The sequence below is a fragment of the Oncorhynchus clarkii genome, chromosome 25 (assembly GCF_045791955.1).
Source record: "Oncorhynchus clarkii lewisi isolate Uvic-CL-2024 chromosome 25, UVic_Ocla_1.0, whole genome shotgun sequence".
Classification (NCBI taxonomy): domain Eukaryota; kingdom Metazoa; phylum Chordata; class Actinopteri; order Salmoniformes; family Salmonidae; genus Oncorhynchus; species Oncorhynchus clarkii.
In genome coordinates, this window is record NC_092171.1 from 20,180,284 (window position 1) to 20,199,290 (window position 19,007).

At 43.3% G+C, this 19,007-nt stretch overlaps 2 protein-coding genes across 4 annotated transcripts; one reads left to right on the forward strand and one right to left on the reverse strand.

Moving 5' to 3' along the window:
* Positions 1 to 296: 296 nt before the first annotated feature.
* LOC139383482 (coenzyme Q6 monooxygenase) lies at positions 297 to 11,081 on the reverse strand. Its single transcript, XM_071128039.1, has 12 exons — positions 10,704 to 11,081; positions 10,198 to 10,332; positions 7,208 to 7,266; positions 5,372 to 5,498; positions 3,541 to 3,671; positions 3,322 to 3,429; positions 3,178 to 3,240; positions 2,989 to 3,096; positions 2,051 to 2,253; positions 1,625 to 1,740; positions 1,124 to 1,290; positions 297 to 437 (listed from the first exon to the last, which is right to left on the reverse strand). The coding sequence occupies exons 1-12, from the start codon at positions 10,900 to 10,902 to the stop codon at positions 408 to 410; spliced, it is 1,446 nt and encodes a 481-aa protein (XP_070984140.1). The 5' UTR covers positions 10,903 to 11,081; the 3' UTR covers positions 297 to 407.
* Positions 11,082 to 11,324: 243 nt separating this feature from the next.
* LOC139383480 (FAM161 centrosomal protein B) lies at positions 11,325 to 15,023 on the forward strand. 3 transcript variants are annotated; one of them, XM_071128036.1, is made up of 9 exons: positions 11,325 to 11,560; positions 11,954 to 12,245; positions 12,352 to 12,857; positions 12,980 to 13,317; positions 13,416 to 13,537; positions 13,645 to 13,812; positions 13,923 to 14,022; positions 14,165 to 14,337; positions 14,603 to 15,023. In XM_071128036.1, exons 2-9 carry the CDS (start codon positions 11,965 to 11,967, stop codon positions 14,673 to 14,675), a joined length of 1,761 nt encoding a protein of 586 aa, XP_070984137.1. In that variant the 5' UTR covers positions 11,325 to 11,560; positions 11,954 to 11,964; the 3' UTR covers positions 14,676 to 15,023. The 3 variants fall into 3 exon arrangements, with proteins under 3 accessions (XP_070984137.1, XP_070984138.1, XP_070984139.1); XM_071128037.1 differs by having other exon boundaries at positions 11,335 to 11,527; XM_071128038.1 differs by lacking the exon at positions 14,603 to 15,023 and having other exon boundaries at positions 11,368 to 11,560; positions 14,165 to 14,533.
* The last annotated feature ends 3,984 nt before the right edge of the window (positions 15,024 to 19,007 follow it).

Consider the following 19,007-nt stretch of genomic DNA (forward strand, 5'->3'; position numbering starts at 1 on the left):
GAGCGTTGGCCTAGCAACCGAAAGGTTACAAGATTGAATCCCCCGAGCTGACAAGGTAAAAATCTGTCATTCTGCCCCTGAACAAGGCCGTTAACCCACTGGTCCTAGGCCATCATTGAAAATAAGAACTTGTTCTTAACTGACATGCCTAGTTAAATAAAAGTAAAATCATTGTAAAAATCGAACCACTAGGCTACCTGCCGCCTCTACACTCTAACCACTAGGCTACCTGGTGCCCAGGAAATGCTTGGAAAAACCCAAAATCATCTTCACACAAAGAAACGCGCAGGAATAACTGTGTTCTAGTAATAACAGAGCATAAAATAACTTTATTAATTTACACTTTTACATTCCATTCAAAGTCATTGGCGTACCATGAAACTGAAACGGTAGGACCAGTGTATGTGTCACTTGCTTGCAAACGCCATGATCTGAGCCTGGAGAGAAAGAACATGAACTCACAAATCTAAACATACATTTTGTCAATTCATCCATACCTATCCACAAATACACGAATCCAACAGCCACGTATAGCACTAGCAAGTTCTACAAAAAAAACTATGACTAGCATCTTTCCCATCTATGTAAAAAGTGGCACTACAAACCTCTGTATACGAGATCTGTAAACTCAACATTTAATATGGAAAAATGTCAAGCATAACTTTGGGTCTCCAGAGAGAAATGCCTTTACAACCATTTACGGTTGCTTTGGTCTGAATCACTTAGTAGGGAATAAAGCCATTTCACATCAGCGGTCTGTAATAAAAGGGGTGTGAAAACACAAGCCAACACCACTGTAACACAGCCCCGGGGCCAGCCCTGCACCCCACCCACACACTTTCTGTAACACTACATTTGGGGCTAAACTAAGCTGCCGTAGTAGTAAGTTGACAACCATGTAAATTATAGGCAGAGCTGAAGTAAAAAGACATGTAATCAGAAAAAAGGTCAGGATCGGGTGGGGTCATGAACGAAGCCAAGGTGGGGCTTACTTCTGACATGTGGCCAAACCTTGGGAATGGAAGAAGAGATGGCTTCTACTTGAACAAGTGTTGTGGCTTCACTTTGACAAGGGACATGACATTCGAGAAAGGTGGGGTTAAAGAGGAGACGGCATACTAACTTTCATGGCTGGCAGTGTATTGGTGGCCTGCAGACCGAAGGTGCGTAAGACAACCATGGGGGCAGCGTTAGTAGAGTACAGTCGTTTCATCAGGTCGATGGCAGCCATCATGGGCAGGTTGTGTCGCTGGCGCTCTGTCTCATATTCCAACAGGTGCTGCATGGTCCCTGCACAACAACACAGGCCGAGCAAAACACCAGGGGTTAATAAATCATGGAGAAAATAGTTTCTGGACCTGTGTACATTGTTAATGTGTTTTCTGCATTGGAGCTATTCAGAACAAATACAAATATTCACATAACAGGATTTCTATTTCTGTGAACTGTCCTTTCTGCCAAGAACTATATGAAAAAAAACATCAAATAAACTTTGGAAGAAAGACTGTTCTTTTTATAATCAAGATCAACAGCAAGCGTCCCAGCCTGGGCTGTGGAAAAGAGCTTCTGAGAAACCACTGGCTACGGCTACTGTGTTTGGTGTCTGTTTAGGGTAGTCACTAACCCAGATCCTTCCCGTTAAAGGCCGCCTGGCTCAGGAGCTGAGTGAGGCAGGCCACATCCCCAAAGCCCAGGTTGGCTCCCTGGCCAGCTAGAGGGTGGACGCGGTGTGCTGCATCGCTGCAAAGAAAAATAAAGACCCCCGCCGTGTAAATCTAGTCACCACATCTACAGGATTGGATCAAAGCAAGCATTCCCTTCAAATAGACAGAAATAATTGGAAAGAGGCATTAACCTTTAATTTTTTTTTGCAGTTGATAAGTATCTTTTAAAAAAATGTTATATGATCCCGTTATACCTTCATAGAATAAGGGCATATAATCCTTACATTTACAAAATGCCAGGTCAAATATCAATAGTCACAGTTTTCTAAAGCAAACCGATGTGAAGTTCAATAATGTTGTGTCCCCAGGGGTGAGTGGGGATTTACCCGATGAGTGCCACCCGGTGCCTGATGTACTCTGACGCATGGCCCATGCCCAGGGGGAACATGACTCGACTCTTTGGGCCGATCCCGGCCACGCTGGGCGGTAGCTGGCGTGCCGAGCCTGCAGACGGCATGAGGACTGACAGGGCAGTGCGGAACAGAGAGCCAGCAGTCTCCACCAGCTCACTGTGGTTCTCATTACTCCACTGGCAGAAAGAGACGACACAGAGAGAGAGAGAGAGAGAGAGAGAGAGGAAGAGACGGGGGGAAGAGAGGAAGAGTGAAAGAGAGAGAGAGAGGAAGAGACGGGGGGAGAGAGGAAGAGCGAAAGAGAGAGAGGTAGAAACAGCAGGTAGAGGAAGAGACAAGGGTACAGGAGAGATAGAGGGGTGTGGTAGAGAGAAGAGAGAAGTTAAAGAAACAAACTAGAGCAGAAATGCAGAGTGAGTGTACTTTTCCTCACTAACAAAATGGTTTGGCAGCGTTACAGGACCCTTGCTAATTAAAAGAAGAGGCTGGTCAGGCCTGCTGTTGAATTAGCTTAGTTTAAAAAACATTCCATGCAGTAATGACCAACTGGCAGACCACAGGTTTAATTAGCAAACCAGGCCTGAAACCAAGCATGACAACCGTGGTGACCCCATCAGCAGGACCAGTAAAAATAGCAGGCTTGGGAAAGCGACTTTATGCTGGCAAAACGTTGGTATTGTCTACATGTATGATGTAGAGTAAACAGAAAACAGTGACAAGTGCACCCATTGGCATTGGCTAACCGGTTCATTGGTGCACTTGCAGCATGTTGGTAACAAGAGGATTTCCGTTCATAAAATGTACTATTCATAACGCATACAAATGTATCAGAAATCCATTTCTTTCTCTGCTGTATAAAGGCACTTGTTCCTAATCATTATCTGATTCGGTGGGGTCAGTCCGGGACTCACAAAGGCAGTGTTGATGGAGTCCACGAAGCTCTCCTCATCCAGCTGCAGTAGCTCCTCTGCATGGCGGTGGCTGGTCGACCACACCAGAGAGCTCTCTGTGTCCGACAACTACAGCCACAAGAGAGAAGATTAAGGGACAGAAAAAAGCAAAGAGCTCAGCTGCACTTTGAACCTATGATACAAACTTACTGGTAACATTGCTATGGGGCCTGTTGGAAGGAACCTCTGCCAGGCAACATTGTTCTCTGTTGGCTATAGAAAACACACGATAACAATTAGTATGGCCTCCATGTGTCTTGATGAAATAGACAGGTTGTAAGATGTAAATCTCACCTCAGACAGATGCAGGACAGCCACAACAGCTGATTGGTCGTAATTCCACTTGACCGTGGGTATCCCCGCCTCCTGCCTTACCATCGAATTTGGCCCATCTGCTCCAATCTGCAAACCAGCCAATCACAGCAGTTACATCCTAGAGCATTATGGTCAAAGGCAAAAATATTTTTCAAAAACATAAAAAAATAAAAGAGTTACTACTCAGGATGGACTGACCAGTAGTTTGGTTTGAAGAGTCTGTCCGTTGGCCAGGGTGACCTGAACCCAGGGGATGGCGTCAGCTACCTGGTGGGACTTTGGCCAGGTGTATTTCACCACCTTGGATTTGTACTGGACCCTCACCTGATCTGAGAGACCGAACACAGAGAAAGGAAATGGTCTAAAGCAGAGCCAAGGGGATTTTGGGTCACCACAGAGAATCATTTTCACTAAACAAGGAATGGGCCAGTAAGTATTTTTCATCACAATTGGTCACACTAATCAAGACTTTGCTACTTGTACACCAGAGACTCTGGGTTCGCGCCCAGGCTCTGTCGTAACCGGCCGCGACCAGGAGGTCCGTGGGGCGACGCACAATTGGCATAGCGTCGTCCGGGTTAGGGAGTGCTTGGCCGGTAAGGATATCCTTGTCTCATCGCGCACCAGCGACTCCTGTGGCGGGCCGGGCGCAGTGCGTGCCAACCAAGGTTGCCAGGTGCACGGTGTTTCCTCCGACACATTGGTTTGGCTGGCTTCCGGGTTGGATGCGTGCTGTGTTAAGAAGCAGTGCGGCTTGGTTGGGTTGTGTTTCGGAGGACGCATGACTTTCAATCTTTGTCTATCTCGAGCCCGTACGGGAGTTGTAGCGATAAGACAAGATAGTAGCTACTAACAATTGGATACCACAAAATTGGGGAAAAAAGGAGGTAAAATAAATTAAATGTAAAATAAATTTAAAAAAAGACTTTGCTACTTGTTTCCTCCAAAAAGGAAAAAAATAGAGTAAGGTTTGGCTGTAAGTGACTAAGGAAGTGGAAGATCTACAAACCACCTTGTAAAACACCATTGGTTTACCTCTCTGGCAGGGACCAGCTGCCGAAGCTCACATTGACAATCTTCTTAAATGGTCTTGGCTTGCCGCATAGCATTGATTAATAGTGTTTATCTACAAGCAGACCATTCCACACTTTCCGCTTGCTGCCAGCATGCTGGGATTACACCAAAACTCCCACTTTCTTTGAATTATCGGTAGTCGGTCATCCCAAACATGAAAGTATCTGGAATTACACTTGGCGTTGCCCACTTGGAGAGGTTCCCGTCTGCAGATTGACTACTGGTTCCTGAACACGAGCGACAAATATTGGTCTGCAGTGACTGGAGAGCAGAGTTACTACCAAACTAGCGAACTGAGTGCACGCTTTTCATGTACTGCCTCAGAAGCAGAGAAACATCATGGCCAAAGGGAGAAAAAATTAAGTAGAGGACCAACATGATGCCTTTAAGGAAAACCTGCTGCCTGCAACCACACATCTGTTTAGTGCAAAATGTAGAAAAGCCCATTTATTAATATGCTGTTTTACAGTCGGACGCAAGGCAGTGCTAAGGTTTCATTTCTGAACCTCCAAAAAGTCGGCCTAATTTCAACAACAATACAGCACGTCGTCAGCACTTTAGCATCCTTAATGGCGTGGGAGCACATGTCAATGTGAAATAGGTCATTGGACAACTGCACGTGCCTTTACATGGCACCCGGTCTATGGAGTGCACTAACTGGCACACAGGAAATATGGAGCTTGATTGAAATAGCAGGAAAAACATGGATGTGTCCAAGAGCTGCACTGGTCTTTAAAAACGGAAACTGGGGAAAATACAAATAAACAAAACACAGGGACAGGATGGAACAAATGTGCTGACATAACATGAGCTGCCAGACCCAGTGCTCATTAACAGGATGTCAATGAACTCAAGATCTCTTCTAAGGAGAGTCACATCACTACTTGTGCATAGTGAGGGTTTCATGGAAAAATCAGCAATGCAACTGGACTGTGTGTGGCGCTGCTTTTCTTACCAGAGAGATTCTCCAGCTGCTTCGTCAGGGCTGCCACAATGATGTTGTTCTCCACAATGTATGCCATCTCGTCTTGCAGGTTCTCCTTATCAAATGTAATCAGGGCATCCGAGCAGGCATCCCAAACCTAAATGAGAAATCAATTATCCCTGTGGTCAAGAACTCTATCCTTAAATGCATCCCCATTCCCTATATTAAGCCGGCAGCCTAATTGAACTGAACACATCAAATTTGTTCAGCTGCAGCCAGAGCTTGGCAGCCACTACTTAAATGACCAAACTAAGATCTAGAAAGGTCAACAACACCCTTCTAGATCTATGGTTGACTTAGGGAGCTTACTGATGCACGATGAAATGCCATTTGTGATGTGGATTTATGGCAATATTTTTGGCCCGACAGAACATTACCGAGCGGGTAAATATTGGTTACTGTATCCCCAAAAAGTTGAGTGTCAAAATAAAACACATAATTGAGGCACATAATTTCTGAGATGGTAAATGAAAAGACTTTTCATGTGACGCAGGGAAGTGGTTATGCTTATGTAGGACTCTCTCTCAGACCTTATCATTCAGAAGTAACACAGCTAAACTACCCCCCCCCCCCCCCCCCCCCCCCCCCCAACATGCCATAAAGTAGTGGGTTTTACCCTACAAAAAAAACACTAATGGTGGTGGGTTTCCAACTTGTGACAAGTGGTTGGCTGCTTGAAAGATTTAATGAAACCAAATGATTGGCTGCTTGAAAGATTTAATGAAACCAAACTGCAAATTCCAAGGAGTTTTTTATGTTGGAGAAAAACATACTTCTGTTGATAAGGAATGTGTTGCTATGTACTTATTGTCCTCTTTGCTAGGAGTAATCCCCAAATGGGAGCTTTAAAACCTGCTTATCTTTCCACCTTAACACCCAGACAGGAGAGAGACCATTGGAAATGGTCTACTAATATTCAGGTTATTTTTCCTTCTTCAGCCAGTAGTTCACTATTTAGGATAGGGAATGAAGATTTTTTGGGGGGTTAACCTCAAAGCGCTGCTCCTCTATCCTTGTAATATGCATCTGCAAACAAACAAGCAAAAAAAGGAGCAGAGCAGTAAAGGAATTATGGAAGAGGTATATCACCATAATCACCATATTACATTTTATGATGACATCCTTGGCCATGAGAGAAACCCTGTGTTTTTTTCTTTGGTATAAAGTGACCACATCTTACAGAAGGGACTCAGCCTGCGCCCACAGCTGTAAAACACAGTCACTTTGCTACTGACATCCACACATCCTGTCATCTTCCATCTTCTGCCTCCTGCTTGTCACATTCATCTTTATAATTAGTACACACAGGGGATGAACGCCTAGTTGAAGATGCCAAATAGATGTATTTTTCCTATTAAATATGATTCTAATTAAATAAATAAATAAATAAATACTCTGCCATTGTGGCCAGAGGGAGAAAAAAAAAACATTTCACTAAGCCAGGGAGCTTTGATCATCGTTTTAAATTGACCTCCTGTCCTTTGGGGTTTGAGGCACCCTGGCATTTGCATGGCCTCTGAGGATGTATAAATTGGGCAGAGGAATGAACAAAATGCATGTTTTAAACCGCCATTGGGGTTGCTTTTTCTTTGTTAACAATTACACGCTCGAGGGAAATGGCATTGTAAAGTACATGATTGAGTAGAGGTTAAATGGCAGGGAAGATACAATTTTCCTAAAACTTTATATCCAAACAAGTTACTGATGCATGGAGAATGAGAGTAAGTATATAGCAGTATAACTAACGACCTAAAAGGGCCTCTCAATAAAAAATAACTTTAGGGCTTGGAGTTTCCAAGAACTGACCTGCATCTTCTGATAGGGCTTACATCTCATGTTCATAATGTGATCCCATGCACCAACACCTGAAAGGCACACACAACATTTTAATAGAATACAAGATCTATCAAATCTAGGGATGTTATGTATGAGGTGTAAAAGCCCCATAATTACTTGTTAAAGGAGTTTGATTAAATGAGACAAGAACTCAAGTGGGCGAAGTCAACAAAAATATAAATGCAACATGTAAAGTGTTGGTCCCTTGTTTCATCAACTGAAGTAAAAGATCCCTGAAATGTTCCATATGCAGAAAAGCTTATTTCTCTCAAAAGTTGAGCACAAATTTGTCTACATCCCTGTTCATGAGTATTTCTTCTTTGCCAAGATAATCCATCCATCCACCTGACAGGTGTGGCATATCAAGAGGCTGATTAAACAGCATGATCATTACACAGGTACATCTTGTGCTGGGGACAATAAAAGGCAACTCTAAAATGTGCAGTTGTGTCACTGAACACAATGCCACAGACATCTCAAGTTGAGGGAGCTTTTCGATTGGCATGCTGACTGCAGGAATGTCCACCAGCGCTGTTGCCAGAGAATTGAATGTTCATTTCTCTACCATAAGCCACCTCCAATGTCATTTTAGAATATTTGGCAGTACATCCAACCGGCCTCACAACTGCAGTTTACATGCATGGCGTTGTGTGGGCAAGCTGTTTGCTGATGTCAGCGGCGGTGGGGTTATTGTATAGGCAGGCATAAGCTACGGGCAACAAACGGAATTGTATTTTATCGATGGCAATTTGAATGCACAGAGATACCGTGACAAGATCCTGAAGCCCATTGTCGTGCCATTCATCTGCCGCCATCACCTCATGTTTCAGCATGATAATGCACGGCCCCATGTTGCAAATATTTGTTACAATTCCTGGAAGCTGTAAATGTCCAGGTTCTTCCGTGGCCTGCAAACTCACCAGACATATCACCCATTGTTTTGGATGCTCTGGATCGATGTATACAACAGCGTGTTCCAGTTCCCGCCAATATTCAGCAACTTGGCACAGCCATTGAAGAGGAGTGGGACAACATTCCACAGGCCACAATCAACAGCCTGATCAACACTATGCAAAAAAAAATGTGTCGCGCTGCACGAAGCGAATGGTGGTCACACCAGATACTGACTGGTTCTGATCCACGCCACTACCTTTAAAAAAAGGTATCTGTGACCAACAAATCCATATACACTACAGGGCCAAAAGTATGTGCACACCCCTTCAAATTAGTGGATTCTGCTATTTTAGCCACACCAGTTGCTGACAGATATATAAAATTGAGCTTCCCTGGTCAACTGTTAGTGCTGTTATTGTGAAGTGGAAACGTCTAGGATCAACAATGACTCAGCCGAGAAGTGGTAGGCCACACAAGCTCACAGAACGGGACCCACCGAGTGCTGAAGCGTGTAAAAATAATCTGTCCTTGGTTGCAAAACTCACTACCTAGTTCCAAACTCCCAAACAGCACAAGAGCTGTTCCTCAGGAGCATCATGAAATGGGTTTCCATGGCAGAGCAGCCGCACACAAGTCTAAGATCACCGTGTCCAATGCCAAGCATTGGCTGGAGTGGTGTAAAGCTCGCCACCATTGGACTATGGAGCAGTGGAAACATGTTCTCTGGCGTGGTGAATCACGCTTCAACATCTAGGAGTCCGACCGTCAATCCCAGATTTGTCAGATGCCAGGAGAACGCTACTAGCCCCAATGCATAGTGTCAACTGTAAAGTTTGATGGTGGAGGAAAAATTGTCTAGGGCCGTTTTTCATGGTTCGGACTAGGCTCTTTAGTTCCAGTGAAGGGAAATCTTAATGCAACAGCATTCAAATACATTCTAGACAATTCTGTGCTTCCAACTTTGTGGAAGGCCCTTTCCTGTTTCAGCATGATAATGCCCCCGTGCACAAAGCGAGGTCCATACATAAATGGTTTGTCGAGATCGGTGTGGAAGAACTTGACTGGCCTGCAGTGCCCTGACCCCCACCCCATCGAACACCTTTGGGATGAATTGGAACGCAGACTGCGAGCCAGGCCTAATCGCCCAACATCAGTTTTGCTGAATGGAAGAAAATCCCCGCAGGAATGTTTCAAAATCTAGTGGAAAGCCTTCCCAGAAGAGTGGGGGATGTTATAGCAGCAAAACGGGGACCAACTCCATATTAATGCCCATAATTTTGTAATTAGATGTTCGACCAGCAACTGTCCACATACTTTTGACCATGTAGTGTATGTATTCCCAGTCATGTGAAATCCATAGATAAGGGCCTAATGAATTTATTTAAATTGACTGATTTCCTTATATGAACTGTAACTCAGTAAAATCTTGGAAATGGTTGCATGTTGCATTTAGTATTCAGTATACATGTTCAGTATACATCCAAGTCAATTTAACTGGGCTTGACATAGCCATGGGTATCCAAATCACTTCCTTCACTTCCTTATTGACATGCAGCACATCCTCAGGGTGTCAAGTAAAACCCAAGGAGACATGAATAATAGTTGAGAGGATTCCATCAATGATTGATGTAGACTAGAGGCCAGATATGATCCCTGCTGAGCATGTGTGACTAGACAAGCTGGGCCTGATCACTAACCTACTTCCTGACAACCTTTTATACTGAGCCACACCACAAATAGGCTTAATCAGACAGGAAGCTGGCCACTTAAACATGAGCTCTTTTGTCATTGGACAAGATGTACTGTTCTTTTCAAACGGATAAACCAATAAACCAACCCTGACAAATAATAGACAACAACTACCAAACAATCTACACACAACTCTTCACCCCTACTGTACTTTATGAAGCTCATACTATTGCAGCCATGTGTATCTGTTTGCAGAGAGGTTCCCTACATTTTTATGATGCTATTGGCTGCCAATGGAAAACAGAGATTCTAATGCCATTAGAGAGATTACTTTCTCGGGGAACATGATAATAGTGTTTCGTAATATGGTTGTGTACCACTGAGGAGGGTGGCAGAGCCCGGGCTGATGGAGCTGACTCTTGTACTGTAGGCGTCTGGGACCTTGTCCATCACTTTCTTGTTGCCTGCCTCAAGCAAAAGAATCTTCTTCCCCTCCAAGTTTGGATCCAAGCCTGTCAACAATAACGAGGATGCATGAAATTGATTGATGCTCTGTCCAAAATGATAAACAGACAGATTAAAAGTTGTGGTGGGAGTAGCATTGATATAGCCTATATTTTGGCATCACTAGTGGTGCCATGAGAACAAGAAATTAAAGTTCCTCTGCATGTTTGTCTTAATTATACCTTACTTGTTTAGCAACACAGAACTAAGGCAAATGCTGTATGGTGTAAATCAGCAGCAAAGCCACAACTGCAACTTAGTTGTGAGGATGAAGTCTGAGAATTTGCATCCAGCAGCGGAATGACGGCTCCTCCTCCTTTAGATGGGGGCAAATAGGGGCAGTTTGACTGGGCAGCATCAGGAGATCACCTCGACTCACCTAAAGAACAAGCCATAGCGGTCCCAACCATCCCTCCTCCAGATATAATGACATCATAGAGCTCATTTTCATGTTCCCCGTGTTCTGCTGTGCACGTGAGTCCTCTGCAAATTATTCTTGTTTCTGAAAAACGGTTCAGAGCAACACACCGCCGCCCGATTCCATTGAAAGACAGTGCCGTTTTAGTGAGACTATGCATCTTTAAAACAACGTAACGACGTGGTACTCGTCTAACCCTTAAAATAACTCCAACTGTATTGTTTAGAATCAGAACGAAATGTTTCCCCTTGAATATGTCCTACTAATCGCAGCTGTGTCCATTCTATAATGCAGCCATGTTGTATATTTTGACATACGTAAGAGGCAAGAACTTCCTGTAGTGCTCAACCAATCAGAAAAAGGAACCGCACTAGTTTCACTTCACAAGTTGTCCGCACTTTGGTGCTATTGATATTTAAACATAATTCCGTTTTATTCAGGAGGACAATGTAGAAGGAATAGTTAAGGCGCTTCTTGAATAAAAAAATGTGTTACAAATGTGTCAACATGATAGTGCCCAATCGAGATGACTGAGGTATAGATCGAGATACAGCAAGCGTTTACTTCAGCCAATCAAACATTAGAATGTTCCAGGGGGTGGAGTCAAATATCTTAGCTTTGACAACAAGTAGCGAAACATCATCCAGTGATTCGAAGTTATTACTTTGTAACAGTCAATATATGATGTCGATACATGACAGTCTTTGTTGTGAAGCAGAGAAGCAAGAAGAGATGGACAACAATGGACAATAATTATAATAATAATAATCCACTGGAATAAATAAGTATGCTGTAGTTCTAAAGTGCACGAGCATCAGGTTATATTTTCTATTTTACAATATTCCAAAATTGTCATCTCAATATGTATTGTAGTTATGCATTGTGTAACAATACACATTTTCTGCCCTAAAACAGTTTAGCATGTAGCCTACTATGTTAACGTAGACATATAATATGACTTCTCTGGCAATGTTTTGGAGAAGCAGTTTGGTTGCTAGGGCAACCCTTGCGTAGGCTCACATCATGTGCTGCTGGAGTTTTGCATAACTTTTCATTATATTAATTATCATTAATTGGTCAAATGTGGGACACAGTTCTGTGTAAATTAAAATGTCTGATCTAAACAAGGGTTTATCTCACTGTGGGAGGTGTTTTTGGAAGAGGTGTTTTTGGAATATAAAAATGTCTTCCCTTTTTCCTTCTTTCCATAGCTGTTTGGTGAATGTTGGGTTCAGGAGGAAACACTGCTGCTAGGATGCAAGAGCAGAGGAACATGGCTGACCTGCAGGCTTTCCTGGAGGATGGCCTGAGTTCAGAGCTGCTGCTCCAGCACCAACTGCAGGAGATGAAGGAGGCCCACAAGCAGCAGCTGCAGGAGACAGAGAGGAGACAGAGAGAGGGCCTTGAGAAGAGGATCCAGCAGAACTCTATGCTGTCAGCAGGCTTTGACAGGAAGTCTAGTGCTGACAGACAACTGGACGAGTTTTTCAGCTCTCAGGCCAGGTATGTCAAGTCACCCAATGATGCAAATAGGTTATCACAATATATTTGTTTTGTAAGTCTCAAATATCCTATTGTTCTATGTTAAATAAAACAATCTCAAATGTAGGGGACCGAGGAAATCCAGTTCCATGTCTGAACTGATGTCAGGTAGGAGGTCTACCTCGAGGAAATCCCCGCTCAGACAGTCAGGGAGGTTTTTCACATCCTCTGCAGCCTGGGCTTCTGCCACAACTGTTTCACACAGAGGACCACAACATCTTCAGCACCAAGGCCCAACAGAAACAGAGCAGCTCCAACTAAGCAAAGAGGAGAAAGAGGAGGCGGAATGTCAGAGGAAGTTTCGTGCTGTTCCTGTGCCTGGCCATGTGTTTTTGCCCCTTTATGATGAGATGACGCAGGTGCGGCAGAAAGAGAGGAAGGAAGGCCATGAACAGAGGAGGGACTTCCTGCTCTCCATGCAGAAGCCCTTCAGCTTCCTGGAGAGAGATGAGAAGAAGAGAGAGAAGCTGATGCAAATGATAAGCACGGTGGCACAGTCTCAAAAAGCCACCAATGTTAGGAAACCAGTACCGAAAGCAATCAAAGACCATGCTGTCTCTGAGCATTTAAAAGGTGTGTTGCCTAAATAATATATCTCCAAAGATCTTGCTTAGGTGCAGTAAATTGTATTATAAAAGTATTATAATCCTCCCTAAATCTTATTTTTTTCTCATTAAATTCTGTATGCTCTGTAGAGGAGGAGCTGCGCAGGAAGGTACGCATCCAGCTGAGGGCCCAGGAGACTTTGAGGAAGTCCACAGCACCTATAGAGAACCAAACTCATACTGAGAACCCGGAGTCTCGCACCGCTCAACGGACTAAGAAGGAGGTTCTGGCCTTCCTGGATCAGAAGCCTACCTTCCAGCCAAAGACCAACTCCCAGGTCCCTGATTTTGATAGGCTGCACAAGGCCTTTCAGAGGGAATCACTGAAGAGGGCAGAGAGGAAAATTGTTACCAAGTGTCAGCCCTTCCACCTGCGGACGTCAACTCTGCCTTCAAGACCAAGCAGAAGCAGCTCTGAAAAAGAACAGGTGAGCTTACTGTAGAACTCTGCAAATAGAACTTGAAATTAAATTTCTCTTTGTATCTTTGGAAATGTTTTGTTTCATTGTGTTATTTTTGTCCTCAGGAACCCATAGTCAGTGCCGTTTTGAAGAGAAGCAATTCCTTTGGAGGCTTAACATCACTGTCCACAGAAACGCTTCCCACCTACATCACAGATGCAGCAAGGAAACGCTGTATGGCCATTAGGTAAAGGGGAACTGTGAACTTCATTATCAGGTGTGTCTGTCTCAATAAGTAAAGATACAGGACATAGTCATACTCATCTCTGTCCTGTCCTCTCCCTGGTCCATCAGAAAGTCTGTGGAGCAGAAAGAGAGCAAGGAGCAGGAGAGTGCAGAGTGGATGCGGAGACATAGGAAGAGGTCTCAGGCCATGAAGAAGACAGTGGTTGTCCGCGCCAAGGTCATGGACCCTCATAGCAGCCTGAAAGAGGTGTATCATGAGAAGCTGAAACAGCACCGGTGAGTACTGGGAAATTCCTCCGATGAAAACAGAAAAGAACAGACTGATTAAAGAGTTGTTGATCTGTACTTAATGTCGAATTAATGTTTATGCGGCTCTGTACATGTAGGGAGGCCGACCAACAAAGGACGAGAGAGTATAAGAAGGAGCTACAGGATATAAAGGCCAGAGTAACTGTCCGTCCTTACCTGTTTGAACAGGTGTCCCAGGTAAACTATGGGCTTGCATTGACCTGGAAACTAATTTTCTGGAATTGCAAACACTTGAGAAGAGCCTTTAAGCGGTCAACTGTTGTATAATTTACTGTTGTGCACCTTGTCTATTCCCTGGCCTTTGATGGAATTGCTCTAGAAAAACGCCAAGGCTGATGCGGAGCGTATATACCGAGACAAGCTGAGGGAAGCTGGTTTGAATGAGCAGTTTGTTAAAACAAAGGGAGAAGAGTTTGGAACGGCACCCGTCTTCATATTGGATAACAATGACGATGTTGATGACCAAAGTGTTGAGAGTGACATGGAGAAAAGGTACCTACAATGACAACAAGTTTGTGTCGCAGTGTCTTCCAACTAACAATTAGTTTTAGTCATACAGTCATAATGCCAATAGGAATACCACTGTAGCTGGAAATCCACGGACGCCATGTGTTATAGTTCTATATACAATGTTGCATTACATAATACTGTGAGACTGTTGTAAAGTCTTTAGTGAAGAGAAGACAAATACTGCAGTCAAGCAAAACTTTGATGCAGTTACAATATAGACATTTTCTAACCGACATGTCTGATTTAGGGATGGAAACGTAGACGTCGGGGAGAAAATTGAAGAGGTAGAGGAAGAGAGCGTGAAAACCAGAGTGGAATAAATGCATTGATGAAAAAGGTAGACCCCGCATGTAATGTAACTCCATATACAGTAGCTATTCTGCTTCAAAGAGCACTATGTTCTAAAATAATTGTAGTGTAGTTTAACTATGTTGACCCAGTCTTGGACTGCCTGACATGTTTTGTCATGATTTAGGATATTTCTAAAATGGGGACATCTGGCCTCTGGAGCTGTTGTGAGAAAATGAATAAAGGTTTATGGAACTGTATAAGTTTATAAGTCATCTAGAATGTTATATGTTGACATTCTGCAATGGTAGGCGATTATGGCATATTAAATGTTTGGCCGCATAATATTTCAACCTTATTAAAACTGAATATCAAAGGCTTATTTGTTTTTATGAAATTCATTTAACATGGCATTATAGAGGAGAGCTACTTGGTAACCAGAAAAAAAGTGTTTGAAAAACAAAAATAGGCCTACAATGTTATGGATTCTGACCCGTCCTGGTGTAGTTAGTATATCATACCTCACTGAGAAATCAGAGGGCTGACAGTGGTCTCAGTGACATTGCAGTACAGTAGTACAGCCCATAAATATTTTGTCAATGGACAGGTCCGACAGTGGCTGGCGAAAGTATTCACCCACCTGGCATTTTTCCTATTTTGTTGCCTTTCATCCTGGAATTAAACATTTTTTTTGGGGGGGTGGGGGTTGTATCATTAGAATTACATGTTTTCCCTCCTTACACCGTCCAGTGGTCCAGCAGGAGATTGCTGTGCACCATCTATGGCATTCCACACAGCAGTTACTATGCATACAAAGAATGCCATGGTTAACAGCATAAGAAATGCAACACTATCACCCCTCTGACCCAGAGAATAGTAGAGAAATGCTGTTCAATAACATCCTTACTTTAAATGTGTGGGCAAAAACCTACAGTATCAGTCAAAAGTTTGGACACGTACTCTTTCAAGGGTTTTTCTTTATTTGTTACTTTTTTCTACATTGTAGAATAATAGTGAAGACATCAAAACTATGAAATAACAAATGCTTTTTCAACAGTCTTGAAGGAGTTCCCACATATGCTGAGCTCTTGTTGGCTGCTTTTCCTTCACTCTGAGGTCCAACTCATCCCAAACCATCTCAATTGGATTGAGGTCTGGTGATTGTGGAGGCCAGGTCATCTGATGCAGCACTCAAGGTGTGTTGGGTCACTGTCCTGTTGAAAAACAAATGATAGTCCCACTAAGCGCAAACCAGATGGGATGGCGTATCGCTGCAGAATGCTGTGGTAGCCATGCTGGTTAAGTGTTGAATTCTAATAAAGCATGACAGTGTCACCAGCAAAGCACCATCACATCTCCCCCTCCAAGCTTCATGGTGGGAACCACACATGCGGAGATCATCCGTTCGCCTACTCTGTGTCTCACAAAGACACGGCGGTTAGAATCAAAAATCTCAAATTTGGACTCATCAGACCTGCGACTGCATTTTCAAAGTTCTTGACATTTTCTGGATTGACTGACCTTCATGTCTTAAAGTAATGATGGACTGTCATTTCTCTTATTTGAGCTGGTCTTGCCATAATATAATTGGTCTTTTACCAAATAGGGCAAATAGGGCTTCTGTATACCACCCCTACCTTGTCACAACACAACTGATTGCTCAAATGCATTAAGGAAAGACATTCCACAAATTAACAAGACACACCTGTTCATTGAAATGCATTCCAAGTGACTACCTCATGAAGCTGGTTGAGAGAATGCCAAGAGTGTGCAAAGCTGTCATCAAGGAAAAGGGTGGCTACTTTGAACAATCTCAAATATAAATTATAAACGGGGTGGTTCGAGCCCTGAATGCCGATTGGCTGACAGCCATGGTATATCAGACCGTATGACAAAACAGTTATTTGCGCTACTCTAATTACGTTGGTAACCAGTTTATAATAGCAATAAGGCACCTCGGGGGTTGTTGGTATATGGCCAATATACCACGGCTAAGGGCTGTGTCCAGGTACTCCGCGATGCGTGCCTAAGAACAGCCCTTAGCCGTGGTATATTGGCCATATACCACACCCCCTTGTGCCTTATTTCTTAAATATGACACTTTTTTGGTTACTACATGATTCCATATGTGTTATTTCATAGTGTTGATGTCTTCACATTTTTTTTTACAATGTAGGAAATAGTAAAAATAAAGAAAATCCCTTGAGTGAGTAGGTGTCCAAACTTTTGACTGGTACTATATGTAATGAAACATTTGATCAAGCATTTAAATGAAGCAGGCAATAACATGGTTGAGAAAAACATATCTTATGTGGGGTAATGACATCCTCTAAATTTGGCCATCAGACTTGGTTATTTGAGTGTCTGAGAATACGCCTCTCCAAGCAGTTAAACAATCATGTACCATTTTACAGAAGTGTAGCCCTCAGGTCTGTTATTACTTCAGCTACAATATTAACATTCCCACACATTTCATTATGAAATTGCTTCAAGTGCTCCAAATCAAGTGTTTGTGGTTGGTTAGCACTCCACAGTTTCATTCAATTTAGTTTTTGAGCATAAAACAATCTGACGATAGAAAGGTTCATAGCAAGGTTAAAGAGCAACTCCAAAAGGTACATTTAGTCCCGAAAGGGTCTGAAATGTCCCATAACTCAAGATCATGTATGTGATGACTTATCTCCCTTTGGTTCATTGACCTCTGAACTTATAGTCAGTCGGTGACAGTCCAAGTCATGGTGCTCTGTGTATGGGATTATTTATATTGAACAAAAATATAAATACAACATGCAACAATTTCACAGATATTACGGGGTTACAGTTCATTTAAGGAAATTAGTCAATTCAAATAAATAAATTAGGCCCTAATCTATGGATTCCACATGACAGGGAATACAGATATGAATCTGTTGGTCACAGATACCTTGAAAAAAAGGTAGGGGTGTGGATCAGAAAACCAGTGAGTATCTGGTGTGACCACAATTTGCCTCATGCAGCGTGACACATCTTCTCATAGAGTTGATCAGGCTGTTGATTGTGGCCTGCGGAATGTTGTCCCACTCCTCTTCAATGGCTTTGCGAAGTTGCTGGATATTGATGGGAACTGGAACACGCTGTCGTACAGGTCGATCCAGAACATCCCAAACATGCTCAATGGGTGACATGTCTGGTAAGTATGCAATCCATGGAGAACCTGGACATTTTCAGCTTCCAGGAATTGTGTACAGATCCTTGCAACATGAGGCTGTGCATTATCATGCTGAAAAATGAAGTGGGCCTCAGGATCTCGTCACGTTATTTCTGTGCATTCAAATTGCCATCAATAAAATGCTATTGTTTTCGTTGTCCGTAGCCTATGCCTGCCCATACCATAACCCTACTGCCACCTAGGGGCACTCTGTTCACAACGTTGACATCAGCAAACCGCTCACCACACAAAGCAATACACGTGATCCTGCAGTCAGCATGCCAATTGCACGCTCCCTCAAAACTTGAGACATCTGTGACATTGTGTTGTGTGACAAAATTGCACATTTTAGAGTGGCCTTTTATTGTCCCCAGCACATGGTGCACCTGGGTAATGATCATGCTGTTTAATCAGCTTCTTGATATGCCACACCTGTCAGGGGGATGGATTATCTTGGCAAAGGCGAAATGCTCACTAACAGGGATGTAAACACATTTCTTGTGTGTGTGGAACATTTATTTTTATTTTTATTTCAGCTCGTGAAACATGGGACCAACACTTTACATGTTGTTTGTATTTTTGTTCAGTGTATCTGGAGGGAGGTTGATGTTTTTGACAGCCCTTGGTTCACCTGTAGGAGGAGCTATAGCTCGTCACATCCTCAAAGGAGAGAAAGAGAGCGATCCCGCCTTTCCTTCTTCAGTGGAGTGAACAGATCCACAGCGCTGGAGAGAGGGTATAGTGGGAGAGAGTGAGGGAGAGGGAGAGAGAGACAGTAGTCAGTTTGACAAATAAGCACGGCAGATGACTTGTCTCTCTCTGAATGCACCGTGAGCAGGAGAGCAAGTAAGTACCAAGAGTACCAGCCAAGGCAGTTCTCCAGATGCACAAACACACACACAGACTCCACAGCCTGGTACAGACAGGGAGCGTGTGAAGAGAGAAGAGGTATGCTGGGATCTAGATTTGCACATGTACAACTATCATGAATTCCTCTTTCTATTGTTTTGGTTTTAATATGTTATGTTTTAGCTCTTGCACTAACACTTAGTTTCCAGGTGGGTCATCAAAGGTTTCCCAAGCGGAGTCTACCAAAGTGTAATGGGTTGCCCAGATCAGAGACTTTTCCTCTGTTCCTGCAAAGAGAGCTAGTCCTCACACTGAGCGACCCCCGGGC

Coding starts and splice junctions, on each gene's coding strand:
- LOC139383482 (XM_071128039.1), bottom strand. CDS start 10,902: ATGCATAGTCTCACTAAAACGGCACTGTCTTTCAATGGAATCGGGCGG. Junction 3,241..3,321: donor CTGTCCTGCATCTGTCTGAG/GTGAGATTTACA, acceptor TGTTTTCTATAG/CCAACAGAGAACAATGTTGC. Junction 438..1,123: donor ATACACTGCCAGCCATGAAA/GTTAGTATGCCG, acceptor CTTTCTCTCCAG/GCTCAGATCATGGCGTTTGC.
- LOC139383480 (XM_071128036.1), top strand. CDS start 11,965: ATGTTGGGTTCAGGAGGAAACACTGCTGCTAGGATGCAAGAGCAGAGG. Junction 13,318..13,415: donor GCAGCTCTGAAAAAGAACAG/GTGAGCTTACTG, acceptor TTTTGTCCTCAG/GAACCCATAGTCAGTGCCGT. Junction 14,338..14,602: donor GAGAGTGACATGGAGAAAAG/GTACCTACAATG, acceptor TGTCTGATTTAG/GGATGGAAACGTAGACGTCG.